Source organism: Falco peregrinus, chromosome 12 (genome assembly GCF_023634155.1).
Source record: "Falco peregrinus isolate bFalPer1 chromosome 12, bFalPer1.pri, whole genome shotgun sequence".
Taxonomy (NCBI): domain Eukaryota; kingdom Metazoa; phylum Chordata; class Aves; order Falconiformes; family Falconidae; genus Falco; species Falco peregrinus.
In genome coordinates this window covers 12,400,272-12,415,139 of record NC_073732.1, presented here as the reverse complement: position 1 = coordinate 12,415,139, position 14,868 = coordinate 12,400,272, and the positions used below count along the sequence as shown (strand labels likewise).

The following is a 14,868-nucleotide window of genomic DNA, read 5'->3' as shown; positions in this document are numbered from 1 at the left end:
ATGCCTGGAACTGACAGTTACACCTAGTACAAAGCATGTAAGATTACTAGATTAAAATCTTGTGTACAGGCACAAAAGACGTGACTTCTCCAAACTCACTGGATCCAGGTATAAGAAAATGAATGTTAAAAAGAAAAAACTGTCAAGAAAATCCACATGTGACAGGAGCTTGGAGAGCTAACGGAAGACCCACCACTGAGTTATCTTTTAAAGATCCTCTCTCCTGGATGGGTTGTTTTTCCATGGATAAAGGTGTTGTCTGCAGAAAATGAGGTACTGGGAACTAGCCTTGTCAGTGCTGTCCAGGCTTTTAATAGCCTGCGGTCATAGCATAAGGCTAGTCTAGATGCCCAGGCTTTTCTAAAAGTTATCTTAAGCTTATATCGCTATTTCTATATGCAATGAAAAACATTTTGAGAGTCCTGCAGCAGAAATGGCAGGTTGTGAATATACAGGACTGAACAGACTGCTTTGCTAGCTGCATCCAAATGCATCCAAAAAAGCAAAATTATACCAAGGTAAATAGGTCAGTTCACAGGAGGAGTGTTGCACATTAGAATAGAAAGTGAAATGTAAAAGAAGCAAAACCAAAATAGTTTTGGTGACAGGGCTGCAGGTGACCTTTAAAAGTATTGGATTTAGTACAAGGGAAGGTTGATGTTTCATAAGGCCTCCCTCTTCCCCTTTGAATCTGTTTAATGAAGAGAAAATTTTAGGCTTTCTCCCTGTAGTGGTAAAGCTACTTTAATTGAGAAAGTGCCATTTTAAACAAAAGCGAAAAAGAATTTGTTGCACTTTTTTCCCCTTAAGGACCCTTACAGATAATTAAGAATCTAGACACCCACCTTAGTGCCCACCAAAAAAAACACCCAAGGGAGAATAGGCAAAAAAAGCATAGCTGTGCACTTTTCAAAACCATCTCTCTTTTTTTTACATGCAGATTTGAATACCTCTTTAATTTTGATAACACTTTTGAGATTCATGATGACAGTGAGGTGCTGAGGAGAATGGGAATGTCGTTTGGGCTTGAGGCAGGCAAATGCTCAGCTGAGGACCTAAGAACTGCAAAATCACTGGTGCCAAAAGCTTTAGAAAGCTACATTACAGGTAAGTTAGATGTTTAAATACTGTTTCCGATCAAATTCGTAACATTAGTTAACTGAAGCAAATGTAATGATATTAACCTACACAGGTATGTAACATTTGAAGTTTTATGGTAGCTAGTTATTTTGGTACATAAACCAGTTGTTTTACAGTTAAATTTGGAAGGTTTATCATAGTTGTCCTGTAAACTTAATTCACACATTCATAACAACAAACTTCAAGCGAGCTGCGTTACAAAGAAATTATTCCTTAAATAACTAAATTGACACCAAGAACTGTGGATATATGGAGGAGCAAACTGGAAGAAGGCAGCAGTCCTCAGATTGATGAGAAAAAGGAAAGAAAGAGCATCTTGAACTGTTTGAGTGTAATGTGTATGTGACCCGCAGGCCAGCAAGCGCCGTCTGAGAACTGAGGTTCTCTAATGCAAGAGGCTTCCAAGAGTTTTCCTCCCCTAGTCAGACTGTTTGGACAGGTCACACTTAAATAGGCTCAAACCAAGAACTCCTTCAGTGTTGCATCACTGGACTAGGAGCTGCTAAAATTTGTAGTCACTTCCTTCTAGTTCTTGTCAGACTGCATTCTTCTTGCTCTACCTAAAGCTTAAACTTAGCCCAGCATTTTTTCAAGTTGCTTGAGGGACTTGATTTGTTCCTTGCAGGTATTCAACTAAAAATTATTTATCACATGATTTACCACCAATGTAAAGTGGGCAAAGGAACAGAACCTGCATCCTTTAATAATGTTGCAGTGTTCAGCTTAACTGCTCCTATGTATCGAGGAGCAAACTAAAATTTTTATTTCATTTTAAACCTGCATTAATTTATCTTCAGAGAATAGGGTTGCTTTACATTTGCAAAAACCCCTGTGTCATTACGCTATTTAACACCAGCTTTTAATGATTAAGCAATAAAACTACATGTTTAAACTAGTGATTAGTAGTTCATTTTAGTTTTGAAAAAATCAGTCATGCCAGTGTACTGCTGGGGGGGTGGGGGGTGGGTGGGTTTGAAACATTAAAGGCAAAACCACTGTGATGTTCCTCCACAAGTGAGAAACAAGCAGTACTCTGTTTCAAAGAAATGAAACGGAAAACAACAGATTCTGAGATAGCATATTCTTAAAGAATGTTGTGATTAAGGTTACTGCCCTAGGAGCAGACCAGCAGCCAGAAACCTGTCTAGAATTTGCACTGAAGTAATGTACTCTTCAGACATGGGTTATGTTCAGCTGTTTCAGCCTCTGAGGAAAAAAAAGAATCCAGAAGTGTTTTTACTGGAGTATGTACATTCATTTTAAAGGTTTCTTTTATCTGCTTGCTACTTAAACTGTATTTCTGTCGTGTAATTAAGAGTATGAATTGCATAGTAGGGGTTTCTAATAGCAGTAACTGACAAATAAGGGAAACAGATTTAAATGTTTTGCACAATACTTGAGAAGCCAGCATTTGTCTGATGATGTGTTTTTGGTGAAGCATAACTTCCCATTTTAACCTTGGCAGGCTTTAGACATTATTTCTTGCGCTGCAAGAGTAGTGAAATGGAAGGCTCATCACTGGTTTCTAGAATTCATGGTTACTGCCATACCTCTTGTGATGGCACTTTTAAATACATTGGCTTCAATTACCACTATACAAGAAAAGCAAATCAAGGTCTCTTACTTATTCACCGAGTAAGTTTATTACCATCAAGATTAAAGTTTTCCCACACTAGCTGACTCCACGGACTCAACTGCTGTAGAAACCAGGCCTGTTCTCATATGTCTTAAGTCAGTCATTTCCCACACAATGTTAGTTTGACCTTAGCCTGCTCATCTTATTTTTTTTCAGATGCTTACTGACTTCCAAATGCTAACAATAGCTTGTACTGTAATGCTTGCTAATAGAACTGGAGGAGCAGTTGGAAGAATCCAAGTCTAAACCAGTTCACTGGAAGAAATCTAGAACTGACAAAAACGCAAAAAAAACCCAGACCGAGACAAGCGTGAACCTTTGTAGAACCACATCCAAAGTAATATCCTGTGCCTTTTAAACCATGCACATACTACAGGCCATTAACAAAAAACCAAGTCCTGCCTTCGTCAGTGGCATCCTGACTCCTAGAAATAAGACTACAGATAAAAAAAGAAGGCAACAGAAGTTCTGAGGCACTGATAGTTGTGCTAACAACATCCCACCTGTATGCACCCCAGTGAAACACTGGGCAGAGAAAATGGTGTGGTTTAGGACCTCTAGATTACACTTTTTTCTTCCCTGCATGAAGAAGTGCTCTGCTATCTACCTGTATAACAAGCCCGGGCTGGAATTGGAACCGGAGATACACAAATACCCACTGAATGAATGAGCTTGTTCAGCTAGCAACAGTAATCCTAGGCAGCACTTTTAATTTGCATTAACTACTGAAGGTTATTGAGGGTATTCCCCTTACAGCCTTCTCAGGTAAATTACAGATTCTACCAAGTTTATCTGCTGCACGATATGCCTAGTTCAGAGTAAGGATGCCACGCTTATGCTGAGCTGTACCACCTCGGGAAGGTTTTTCCAAGATGCTTTCCCTGGTTCGTAAGCGTAGCTATTAGTAATTTATCTACTCTGCTAGCAGTAGTAAGTCTTTTTTAACTGTAGGCAGACTTCTATTTTGATAGTCCTTTCCAGATAGGAAATGGCTTCTTAAACTCATCTTTCACTAACTTCCTCTTTTTCCTTGCTCCTCAGAGCCCAACTGGAGAAGAGAATTTTGAAATCTAAGGCAATGAAAGTACAAGGCAGGGATATGCATCTGTGAACCTTCCTTCTGCCTCATGTGTAAACGCTGTACTTTACCTCCCATTGCTCTTCAAGAAGAAAAGCTAACTAGCAACATGTTATCCCAAAATGTTAATAGAACACCAGACTACTAGCAGTCACTTGTTATTCTTCTGGAATATTAAGCATGTACATACAGGTATACCCTTTCAAAGGACCAGGAAACAACACTGTGATACATCCCTAATCCACTTTATTAGCCTAAATACGATGCAGTCATTCCAAATGTTTGGCCTCCTTGTGCAAAGACAAGAAGGGACTGTCAGAACACGTTCTCTGCAGAAAGAAGCCTGCATTTAGGGCAATCTTAATGAAAGCCGTCCAGCTATGTCCATACGTAGCTATTCTCGCCTATTCTATCCTCATAGATCACCCCGAAGCTGCCATTTATTCATGTTTTCTGTCATGTTCCAAAGACTGCTGGCAGGAACGTCAACCTTGCCAGCCTTGCTTTGCAACATGCCATTTATATACCTTGCTGCTAACAGATCTCCACAGCACAAAAGGTGGCTTGTGGATCCCAGCGGATGGTGAGCCTATGTCTGTGGTGGCTGTGACAGCCTGCTTAAAACAGTCCCTGTGCTACGCAGTACTGCCACATCTCCAGGAGCCAAAGCTTAACAAGAATACAGAAGGACAAATGAGAAAGCATATGTAACACACGCGCCTGGTTATTCCTTTTACCTGCTGCTAGAGAACAATGCTAGATAAAATATGAACAGTACAATCCCGTTTTACTGCCATTGTGCTGTGCAGAGCAGAGGTTTGGTTAGACACAGAAAATAATCTGCAGTGTGAAATCTCTTCAGAGGGAAAAGTTTCATAGAAATAACCACAGTTCCGAGTGTGAGGGAGTGCAAGGTTTGAGGGCATCCACAAACACTGGGTTATATATGTGTGTGTGTATATATATAAAATTTCATCTTGACTGAACAGGACACATCTACAGTATAAAATCAACTTAAGCTACTGTTACCTTCTCTTCTAAACTAAACCAAGGGATCCTAACTGCAAAGAGAATGCAAAGTTTTAAGATTGCAAAAGGAAGAAGAAATTCACATAACCATCATAAATACAATTATGCTTTCTTCTAGATATGTCTGCAGGATTTTCATGGATAAACCAAGGGTTACTTTCAAGTTCAGCACAAGCAGTTTCACATTTAGAAGTAGCAGGAGGCACTTCTGATGCTAAATCAAGGTAAATAAAATACTTTTTTTATTCAGAGACAAGCAATATATGCTTGTGGTACTTTCAGTAACCTCACTTTCATATCGTTTACATGCAGGAAATGAGATGTTTTCTGTTACGGTTGATTTTTGATTGTGAAAAAATCTCTTTACTCTGTCTTCCTTGATGATTATACTTGAAAGGTCAAATCAACATGCTTTGAATTTTGAGCATACTAGCTATTTTGTATCTATGTTTCAAAATGATAGAATCACTTTCAAGCCCTTATTATAAGAACAGAGTTTTCCTGATTAACCTTACAGTCCATGCCCAGGCAGGAATTTAAGGAGGTAATTACATGTGAAAAAAAGCCTGATAATACTTCTGAAGAACGCAAAAGAATGTTTGGTCTGAATGTGCTACTGCTTAAGCTCTCATGAAAGTTTAGTCCATACAGTCTAAGACAATTTTGAATTAAAACCCAAACAAACAAAACCCAAAAAACCTCAACCACCACAACAAAAGCCCAACCCAAAAAACCACCTCAACAACCATACTTTCCTTGCAGGTTACCTGTACCTTAAAAAATGGAAAGAGGGATTATTCTGGAACAGGTTCTTCCTCATGGCATTTAATAGCCTAATTTCATATTGCAAACATGTCTGTATATTGACAAAACTGTGATGGATTTATTCTTGTTTAAGCTTTCTTCGGTTTGAGCAATTCTGCTAGTTGGTTATGAAAAAAAAAAAAAAGCCACCCAATAGTGTTTTCTATGTGACTTCCCAGTATTTTAGCAGTTTTCGTAATTATTAGCTGTATTTAAATTAAAGCTTTTGGTTTTTTCCTTGTCGGTAGCATTTCTTTAACTAAAAGAAAAGCTGAAGCAAAAAAAAAAGCTTAAAACTTTATGAAAAATCCTCTAAACTTGAACATTTCTGTTGTTTTGATAGTGAGAATCCAGGGTTGTGTTTGGATGCTGAAGTGGCCTTAGCAACCGGGCAGTTTCTTGCCCCTAGCAGTCAGGAGTCCAGCAGTGCAACATCACGCTACTCTGAATCACGAGGAGAAACTCCATGCTCATTCAATGATGAAGATGAAGAGGATGAAGACGAGGATTCTTCCTCCCCAGAATAAGGACAGTAGAAAACAGAGTATACAAATGCTGCTCAGATATTCTTAATGGGAGCTCCTGTTTGAATTTTACGAAGTTTCTTGCCTTGGTTTGCACTGTGTTCAGTGAAGCAAAATGAATGCTCCAAAACAAATTCATCCACAGCTGAAATTGAAAATGTTTTGTAACTGAACACAGAGTGTCATGCAGACACACAGTGAAGTGGGTTTTATCAGCTATAACCAAGGAAAAGAACAAAGTCCCTGGAGATTTGGCAAAGTAAACATCAAGTTCACATCTTCTATCTTGGGACATTCTGTCTCAAGTCTCTGTCTTCCCCTTATCTTTACCAGATGGAGAAGAAAACAGTCAGTCAACAAATGCCACTTCTTGCATTGTCTTTTGGCTGTGCTACCTTTACAAAAAGGGGGAAAGAGAGCACATGCAAATGCGCTAAAATAGCTATTTAAAACTATCTTATATGAAAACTGTTCTGGGGAAAAGGGGCTGTTAGAATGTTTTCTTTTTTCTGTTCAACTTGCTGTATAGAAGATTCTTAAAGTTAATATAAATTGCAAGTGATTAAATGAATCTTGAAACAGTTTAAATCCACTTTAGATACTCTAAAAGTAACATTAGTATGTCTCTTTTGAAAGGTTCATATGTTCATTTATACTGCAGACCTAATTTATTATAAATAAGTGATTATTCTTAGCCATTATTAAACAGTCAGGATAAAAACAGCAGTATTCTCTGCACCAGCTTTTTTCAAGGAAAAAAAATTTTAAAATAGTATTTCTAGATTACAGTGTATCCAGTATAGCTTCTCCATTACTTTATAATCCCTTTGATTTTACAGCATCTGCTGTGTTTTTTTAAAAAAGGCCTCTGTGTTGAAGATCTCAGGCAGCATGTTTTCAAGGCAGTATTTTCAAATTCAGGGTGGGCAGGTCACATAACTTTTAAAGTCGTACGTTGAGGTTCTTAGGAAAAGAAATTAAATTTCAACAATACATCACTTCGTGTTTTGCATTCTAGTCAGCTTGGATTGTGACAGGCTAACTTACTTCTGTTGCACTCACCTTAATGCACCTTTGAAAACAGTAGTGTCAAACCACTTAATTTTTAGCTGAAGTTACTCGACATGGATCCCATTTGAACTGTTAAATCTGACTTGCAACAGGAGGCTCCGTGTTCTGTACTTAACATCACACTCAATCACAAAGACCTTTTTAAAAAAAAACCTGCGTAACAGAGCAAAAAACACTGTAGACATGCTCCCCATGGTGTCCTAACATCCAGTATTTCAACTAGTTTTGAAGTCAACTATTTTTAATTAGATAAATCCAGTTTTAAATAGTGTTACTTCTTTTTAGTTTTTATACTGTATGTAAATAGTTGACCTCTTTCTAAGTACCAGTGTATTAGCTGTCAGAGCTCAGTGACGTTGGCTCTGTTATTTAGTTACGAGGTTAGGCAGCTTGTCGTACTGTTACTCGCTTGAGCGGTGGCAGCAGACTGTGTCCCTTGACTCTGTGACCATTACCCTAGCACAGCGTGGGGCATGTCCACATGATCTTTTACAGCCAAACCTGCTGTCAAGCCAACAACATCCCAAATCGCCAAGCCTGAGCCAGTGAGATAAACTGAGGCTCCAGCTGAAAAGCTGCCTGGCTGTTGTACAGGAGTTAGTTGGTTAGCACGTGACTAGCTACGCCCAGGACAGGTAAAACTGCGAGGAGCATACAAGCACACCTGCATGTCTGCATTAAAAATTAAAGCATCTAGATAAGAAGCTTCTCATAGGTACAGTTTGAAGTCCTGCATTTGAGGTACAGTTAGGGCAGCACTGTTATTTATATATAGCTCTTGACTGAGCAAGTTGAGCTGTCTGGCAACAAATGAGCTGCAAATGCAGAAATGAAAGTAATTCTTACATGCCTACCATGTCACTCACCCTCTGGCAAGACTGTTAAGGCTGTCCTGTGCTCATGGCTCACAGGCAACAGCAAACTTGAGGGATTTACACCACCTCACTTCAACCAAATCTGTAACACTACCTCTATATGAAGAAAAGCTTTACACATACACATAATATTCTCACTGAGAGAATCAATGCACTTGATTGCAGATGCTCACTTTTGAAATAAGGTAACAGCTAGTCCAGGCTTATTACTATGGAATTGTCAGCTTCGTGAATGACATTTCAAATAAACAGATGATTGCTTTTATTCTTAAAAACCCATTGTTTTTTTTCAGAAACTGTCCTGTCAGTCTGCTTTCTCTGGAGAGGACAGATCAAAGATACCTAATCTTCTATGCAGGATCCTAAGGAAGTCTTATTAAAGATGGAAACGTTTCCTGAAGTAGTTATTCCCTTCCCCCCCAATACATTAGGAGCACATTTAACTTTGCACTTTCTTCACATTTCCCACTCAAGACATGCATAAAAAGAAAAACCAGGAGAACGCGAAACAGTTCCTAAGGAGGAGCACTTTGAAATATAAGAACCTGGCAAAAAAAGGCTTCCTGCCTAGAAATGGAATGTATTTTATTAGCAGTCACTGTGCTTTCTGCTTTACAGGAGGAAGATCTTCAGTGATATCTTCCTTCCGTTGATGTCCATACCCTTCAAAGCAGCAGACTGCACAGCTACTTGCTTCCTGGCAAACTTCAAGATACAGACTTTAAAAAAAAAAAAAAAAAAAAAAACCAAACCCCAGCCCTAGAAGCACATAACATTTATTTGGACAGTTGAACCGAGACTTTAAAAGTTAATTTTCCCAAACTAGTTGAATACAAAACAAGTTAGAACATTTAGAAGAGACTTCAAAAGGAAATTCTTTCCTTAGGATTCTTTGTGCCCAGTTCCAGTTGAGGATGAAGTTCAACTACAGCACTGCGGTCTTGCGGTTACAGTAATGTCTGGGAACCAGGAGAAGTTTGGGCCTTCTCCAGCCATAGTCACCCATGTATGGTCTCAGGCAAGCCCTTCAATCATTTTTGTTGATCTTAGCTGACATTTAAAAAAACCAGACTCCCACACTCCCCTGCAACAAAACAGGTAAATGCAGGACCTCACAAAATGCAGCTGTTGCATCTGAACTGAGCTCTGAGCAATTCTGAGTAATAAGTTTAGGAATATTAAGCAACCGCACAGCTCCCAGTAAGCTAATGGCAGTACTTGCGCTCAGTTGCTCCAACATGCAGGCCTGGCCTTCCCTCCCTCTGAAAGCCAGCAGCAGATTATTTTCCAGAATAAAATGGTCGTTAGCAAGACTGGTTTTCCCATTTTCCATTCAGTTACCATCATCCTCTCCTGTCTCGTGCAATACCCTTGACATTCGTCGATACGAAACAAGTAGCAACTGGTACTAGATGGGATCTCTTGTAAGACAAAGTTAATGTTTGAACTTTCACACAAAGTCTATTTAAGATAAGTGATGTGTCTTGGAACACTGTTTCTTGGTTATACATTCAGAAGGCACTTGGCTGCAAGCAATATAGTGCTGTGCGTAAATGCCTTTATATATACTGCAGTAAACAGCTTTATTTCTGGACTTACTTTATGGTGCTTCAGAAATCTAAATTTGACTTAGAAAAATTTGTCAGCATCGCAGACTAGATAGACAAATATGAGTGGGAGGCAGCGTTTTTCTATTGCATAGAAATCTGTCCTAATGTTTGTGGACTTGGGTTTTTAAAACTGTATTAAAGCGTGCCAGTCTCCTCATTTCAACACTGGAACTAATGGCAACAATGCACCTAATCTAAGAAGGTGTGTATACTTAAGTAGACTAAAGTAAATAATACCAGTTTAACCGAAGGTGTGATTTTAACTAACTTCATTAAACCTTGTACAAGCCACAGCTGTAGATACTTCCATTTTGTTTAAGGCTTTTGTTTAGTTTTTTGAACTACGGCTTGCAAATAACTCCTAATCCTTTTGAGCAGCTGGAAATTGCTGAGTATACAGGATACCCACAGAAGGACTTGTGCTGGTCAACTAAGTCAACCTGCAGTGACATTATATAAAAAGGCCTAATAAAAAAAGAAACTATTAAAATTTGTTTAAGAAAAACAAAACCCTCAAGTTCATACATAAAATGATGCTTAAATTTAGAATTCAGTAGTTAAGGTTTTAAATGTCAAGTGCTCTTTATTCTGACCACAGTCACCATTTTTATTCAAGAGTATGACTGAAACTTAATCACATTTGAACACTGGGCGATACTAATTTTTATCATTAATAAGCTATTTTCAGCTGAAAATAATCCACACAGTTTATTGAGAAGACTTTTCTTTTAGTAAGTTAAAGATGTTTGGATTTTGGATTCATTTAAAAAAACACCCTAGTAACCACAGGGTATAGTATATAGTAAACAAACCAAAACAAGTTATGACCCACCTAAATTTGTATCTTTTCATTACAAGAGTCTCTCAGTTACTCATGAATAACTAATTTAAATAACCAGGTATAATGAAGCTGGGGAAAGACTATATGAGCTTTTCACATTTTTTGATTTAAAAAAATCAGTAATAACAGTCATACTTTGAGGTGACATCCTTCTGCTTACTACAAGCTTAATTACAGAAATGCTGCCGTTCACTTACTCCAAGGCCTCGGTTACTTTTACAGCTGAAGGCATCTCAACCCTCAGCCCTGGGAACGGTGCCTCGTGCAGCACTATAGAAGAACAAGGAAGATGCTAAGGACTCTTGCTCTGTTTATTGAGGTTTTGTTTTTTAAAATATATCACTTCTAGAAATAGGTCAGAATTCAGGAAGTAATACTCATATAAATCACTTGTAATTTCTGATTATTACACCTACCCTTGCAAGCATGTTAACAGCTCTAAATACTTAATTTTCTGCTGACAAGTATCCACATAACCAAATCCTGATACCATGAGACTTCCTGAAACACTCATTCCTTAGACTTAACCAGGTTCCCAAATCAGATTCTCTCTTTCATGTTTAGCTGTCAGAATTTAGTCTGGTGAGTTTTTTTAAGAGGCTGTGTAAGCAACTGCTCTCCCCTAGACCCAGGTATATTGCCAAAAAAATCCCCACAACAAACATTACTCACAGTTCATTCCCTCTGCTAACTATTACCATCCTTCCAAGTCACTGTAGCGGCTCGTTCAAGCACTAAACCTCTTTAGTAGATTTGGTTGCACTAACGCAGGAATTAAGTGGATCTCCCTGAATTTTCCTAGGAAAACACCAGCTGAATCACAACCCATCACACAAATTTCAGGCACATTCCCTTGTCTTTAAAGCCAGGCTGTATATATGAAAAATACTTCAGAGAAGTACATGCATATGTTATGACACTGTATCTGACAAGCACCTACTATGAAAAAATTAATCCTACTTTGGACAAACCTGTAAGAACTAGCTCGTTCCTCGGGTCCTTGGCTGCAAATCATGCCCCAGGAGCAAGGCACCAACCTTTGTGTTTGCATAGCCGACATCACATGAGAAGTAACTAGCCAGCAAGTACAGGCAGAGTTTGTACAGCAGTACACGTCTGTTGGCGCTGCCCAGACGATCTGGCAATAGATCAGTCCCTGGGCAAGTGGGTGATGCCGATGCACGCATCGGCCAGTGGCATGCGGTCACCGCAACATGCCGTGTACGATAAAAAAGGCAGGTCCATCTGTCCCCCTGCTACAGGAGCACTTCTCAGTATCCACTAGATTCTGCATGGAAGGAAGTTGCAGAGACACTTCCTTTTTGTTTAAAGTGCAGAAAGCACTTGAAAGACCATCAATTTTTCAATTAAATAGGACTTTTCTTTTTTTGTTTTTCTTAAATTAAGAATGAGGCCAGTCATGGACAAAAGCTATTTTATGACCTCTTTCAATGCTGAACTGAAAGGAGGGCACTGACAAATCCAATTTATGAGGATGCTGGCTATATAGGATTTGAAGTTTTAATTAATTAATCCACTTGTTTCACTCTTCCCCCCCCCCCCAACATACAGTAGATCGCGTGTGACATTTTTTGCCACACTCTAGCAGAATTTTTTCTCCCATTTCTTGTGCTAAACTCCTGCATCTTCAAGAAAGTCCAAGCTGCCCATTCATCTTTTAAACAATTTGCTGCGTATTTTTGAATGCTCCATACTTTTTTTTCCAAATACCTTTAAATTATAAACTAAAGTTTTATTTTTGCAGAAAGACTGCTATTAAGCTATGCTGATTTTTTTGTTGTCAAATAGTGTTAATTTCTACTACCACATTGTACGTGGCTAGGAGTAGTGTAAAAAAGAATGTGGCAGTAGTATATGTGCTTTAAACACTGACAAAGATATAAAGAAAAATGCATATACAAAGTTTTACTTTCCTAATAGGAACACTGGCATTAGCAAATAGTATATTTGAACCAATAGGAAATATTACTTTGTAGTAGCAAACACTTTGTAAATAAAAACTTGTTATTTTTGTAATGGAAATTTTATAGAAGAAGCTATTTCTGTATACTCGATCTCATGTTTACTGAAAATGCTGCAAGTGGGAATTGTACATTGCAAAATGGGGGTGGGCAGCAGGCAAGTCTGACTGAAGTGAAAACTGTCTGTATGCTTCAGAGAAAAATACCTAGTTGTCTGTGAACAGGAACGTAAAGCTTATCTGTAGACAAACTCAATAAAAGAATTTCAAGTCAACAGGATTGGGCTTGTTTTTGAGAAAAACATTGTGGAAAAATGTTGCTCAAGGTTAATGTTGGCAGTATGTGTACCTCATTTAAGAACAAAAAAAAAAAAAAAAAAAAAGGAACTGCCCTACTTTACAATTTCACGTCCAGGAAATATTGCATCCTTTGGTGTTTTCAAAATACATATAAAAATCTAGCAATTGTGGTCTCATTGGTTAGTTTACCATTCAGAGAAACTTTGTCATTGCCCAGGGAAAGATGCTGGATTCCTGAAATTGTTACATTTTGACAAAGTAACTCACAAAAGGTTTAGGAATATCGTCGTTGGTATCTCCTCAAGACACAACCCCAATCTATACCTAAGAGGAGCCCTCAGAAACAGTTAATCAATTTCCACATGAAATTGAACATCTTTCACACCGGCTTTCTCATTGTCTTCTCAAATGCGTCAGGTCTTTCTATCCAACATCAGCTCTGTGAGGAAGGAACTCACAGTGCTCCCCTCAGCATCCTGCACTCCAGTACTCTCTGTGCTACCCTCATTGTCTCATCCTCTAATCCTGGGACACCCTTCAAGCATCCATAAGCTCTGAACATACATCCTTCCAGCCCCGTTCCCTGTATTTTGTCAGCAAGAATCCAAATAATAATTTGAGGAGCATTAAATACAGTGCCTCTTCATCATCGGTGTTGGTTTTCCAACTCCACCAAATACAAAAACACCAAGTAATTTCACAGTGCTTGTTTTTTCCAGCCTGCACAGAAGACATGAGACTGTATCTTTCATCTCAAACCAGCTGAAAAAAGGTTAAAAGACAACAGGAAAAGACTTTCAAAACTGTAAATTCATTTGTGTGCAGTAACTAGAAACTCTGGCACAGACCCCTTTCACTTAAAATGCATTGACATATTTGGGAAGGCATTTTTATGAATTAAGTTTGGCAGACTCCAGTTCACCCCAAATAACTAGCTGAAACCCCTTCTTACGTGGTTTTTATGGGCAAGAAACAACTGAAGAAAGGGTACAGTCTATCTTGCTAATAAAGATATCACTTATATCAAAAAATAATAAAAAAATATCTGTATCTCCTTTTGTATCAGTGCTACATAAGTTGCTACCAGAAGGAATGTGGAACATTAAACTAATGATGAAGCTGGCTGGAATACTCTCCTCTAAAGAATCTAAAAGGGCAGGTGTTTGTTGTAAGGTACTTTATTTTTTTGTGCTGCATTTTCACCTGGGGATCCTTCCCCGCCCCCCCCCCCCCCCCCCCCCCCCCCCCCGAGCCCAATGTAAAGATTGAGAAAATGTTAGAGCATAAAAGCCCTTTCATGCTTTTTCTTCTAAGAAAGAAGCACTCGGCATGGTTCCCTAAGAATGAAGAAGTCTGCAAATAGCTCTTTCAAAAATGCTTTTGGTTAGAATTTCTTTCACTGTCCAATAAGGTAGCATCATACAAACTGTTTTATGGTTTTCTTCACAGAAATCTGTAGGTTTTTTTAGGAGGAGGAATCAAGCAATGGTAACTGCTGCAGCACTGAAGTTACAATAACAACAGAAACATTAAGAAAACAACAAATCTTTTCCATGGTTAACAAAAATAGTCTTTAAAATTGTATTTTGCTGAACTACACACATTCTGTCAGAAAGTAAAAAGACCTCAAAACATTCAGGGAAACCAGAAAAAGAAAACCACCAAATTTGTGTAGGTTTATTATTCATCAAACTCTGTCTTGACCCCAAGTGTAGGATAGGAGATAAACGTGAACAATACTTCATTGTGGAAGCCCACTGTCACGAGTAATGTCACTGACTGCGTGTGATTCGTGTAGGTTGTTCCTGAACACGGTTCAGCTTCACTGCAGCACGCCCGTGCCTCAGCCTGCCTGAAGAACAACACATCTTTGCTCTTGGGGTCCTACTTAATACCGAATTTCTATCCCATTGCTCCTACTGCAATCATTTAAAAGGCTCAAAAACCTGTGTCATTGGGATCGTCTCCTTGCTGAAACC

General features: G+C 38.6%; 1 protein-coding gene across 4 annotated transcripts in view; it reads left to right on the top strand.

Moving 5' to 3' along the window:
• The window catches only part of TFDP2 (transcription factor Dp-2), a 63,163-nt gene extending 50,299 nt beyond the window's left edge, over positions 1-12,864 (top strand). For all 4 annotated transcript variants that reach the window (XM_055816987.1, XM_055816988.1, XM_055816986.1 and 1 more), the window contains 3 exons: positions 941-1,107; positions 5,002-5,107; positions 6,031-12,864. In XM_055816987.1, coding sequence (XP_055672962.1) covers positions 941-1,107; positions 5,002-5,107; positions 6,031-6,214 — 457 coding nt within the window. In that variant the 3' untranslated portion in view covers positions 6,215-12,864. The remainder of the gene's footprint in view (positions 1-940; positions 1,108-5,001; positions 5,108-6,030) is intronic.
• The last annotated feature ends 2,004 nt before the right edge of the window (positions 12,865-14,868 follow it).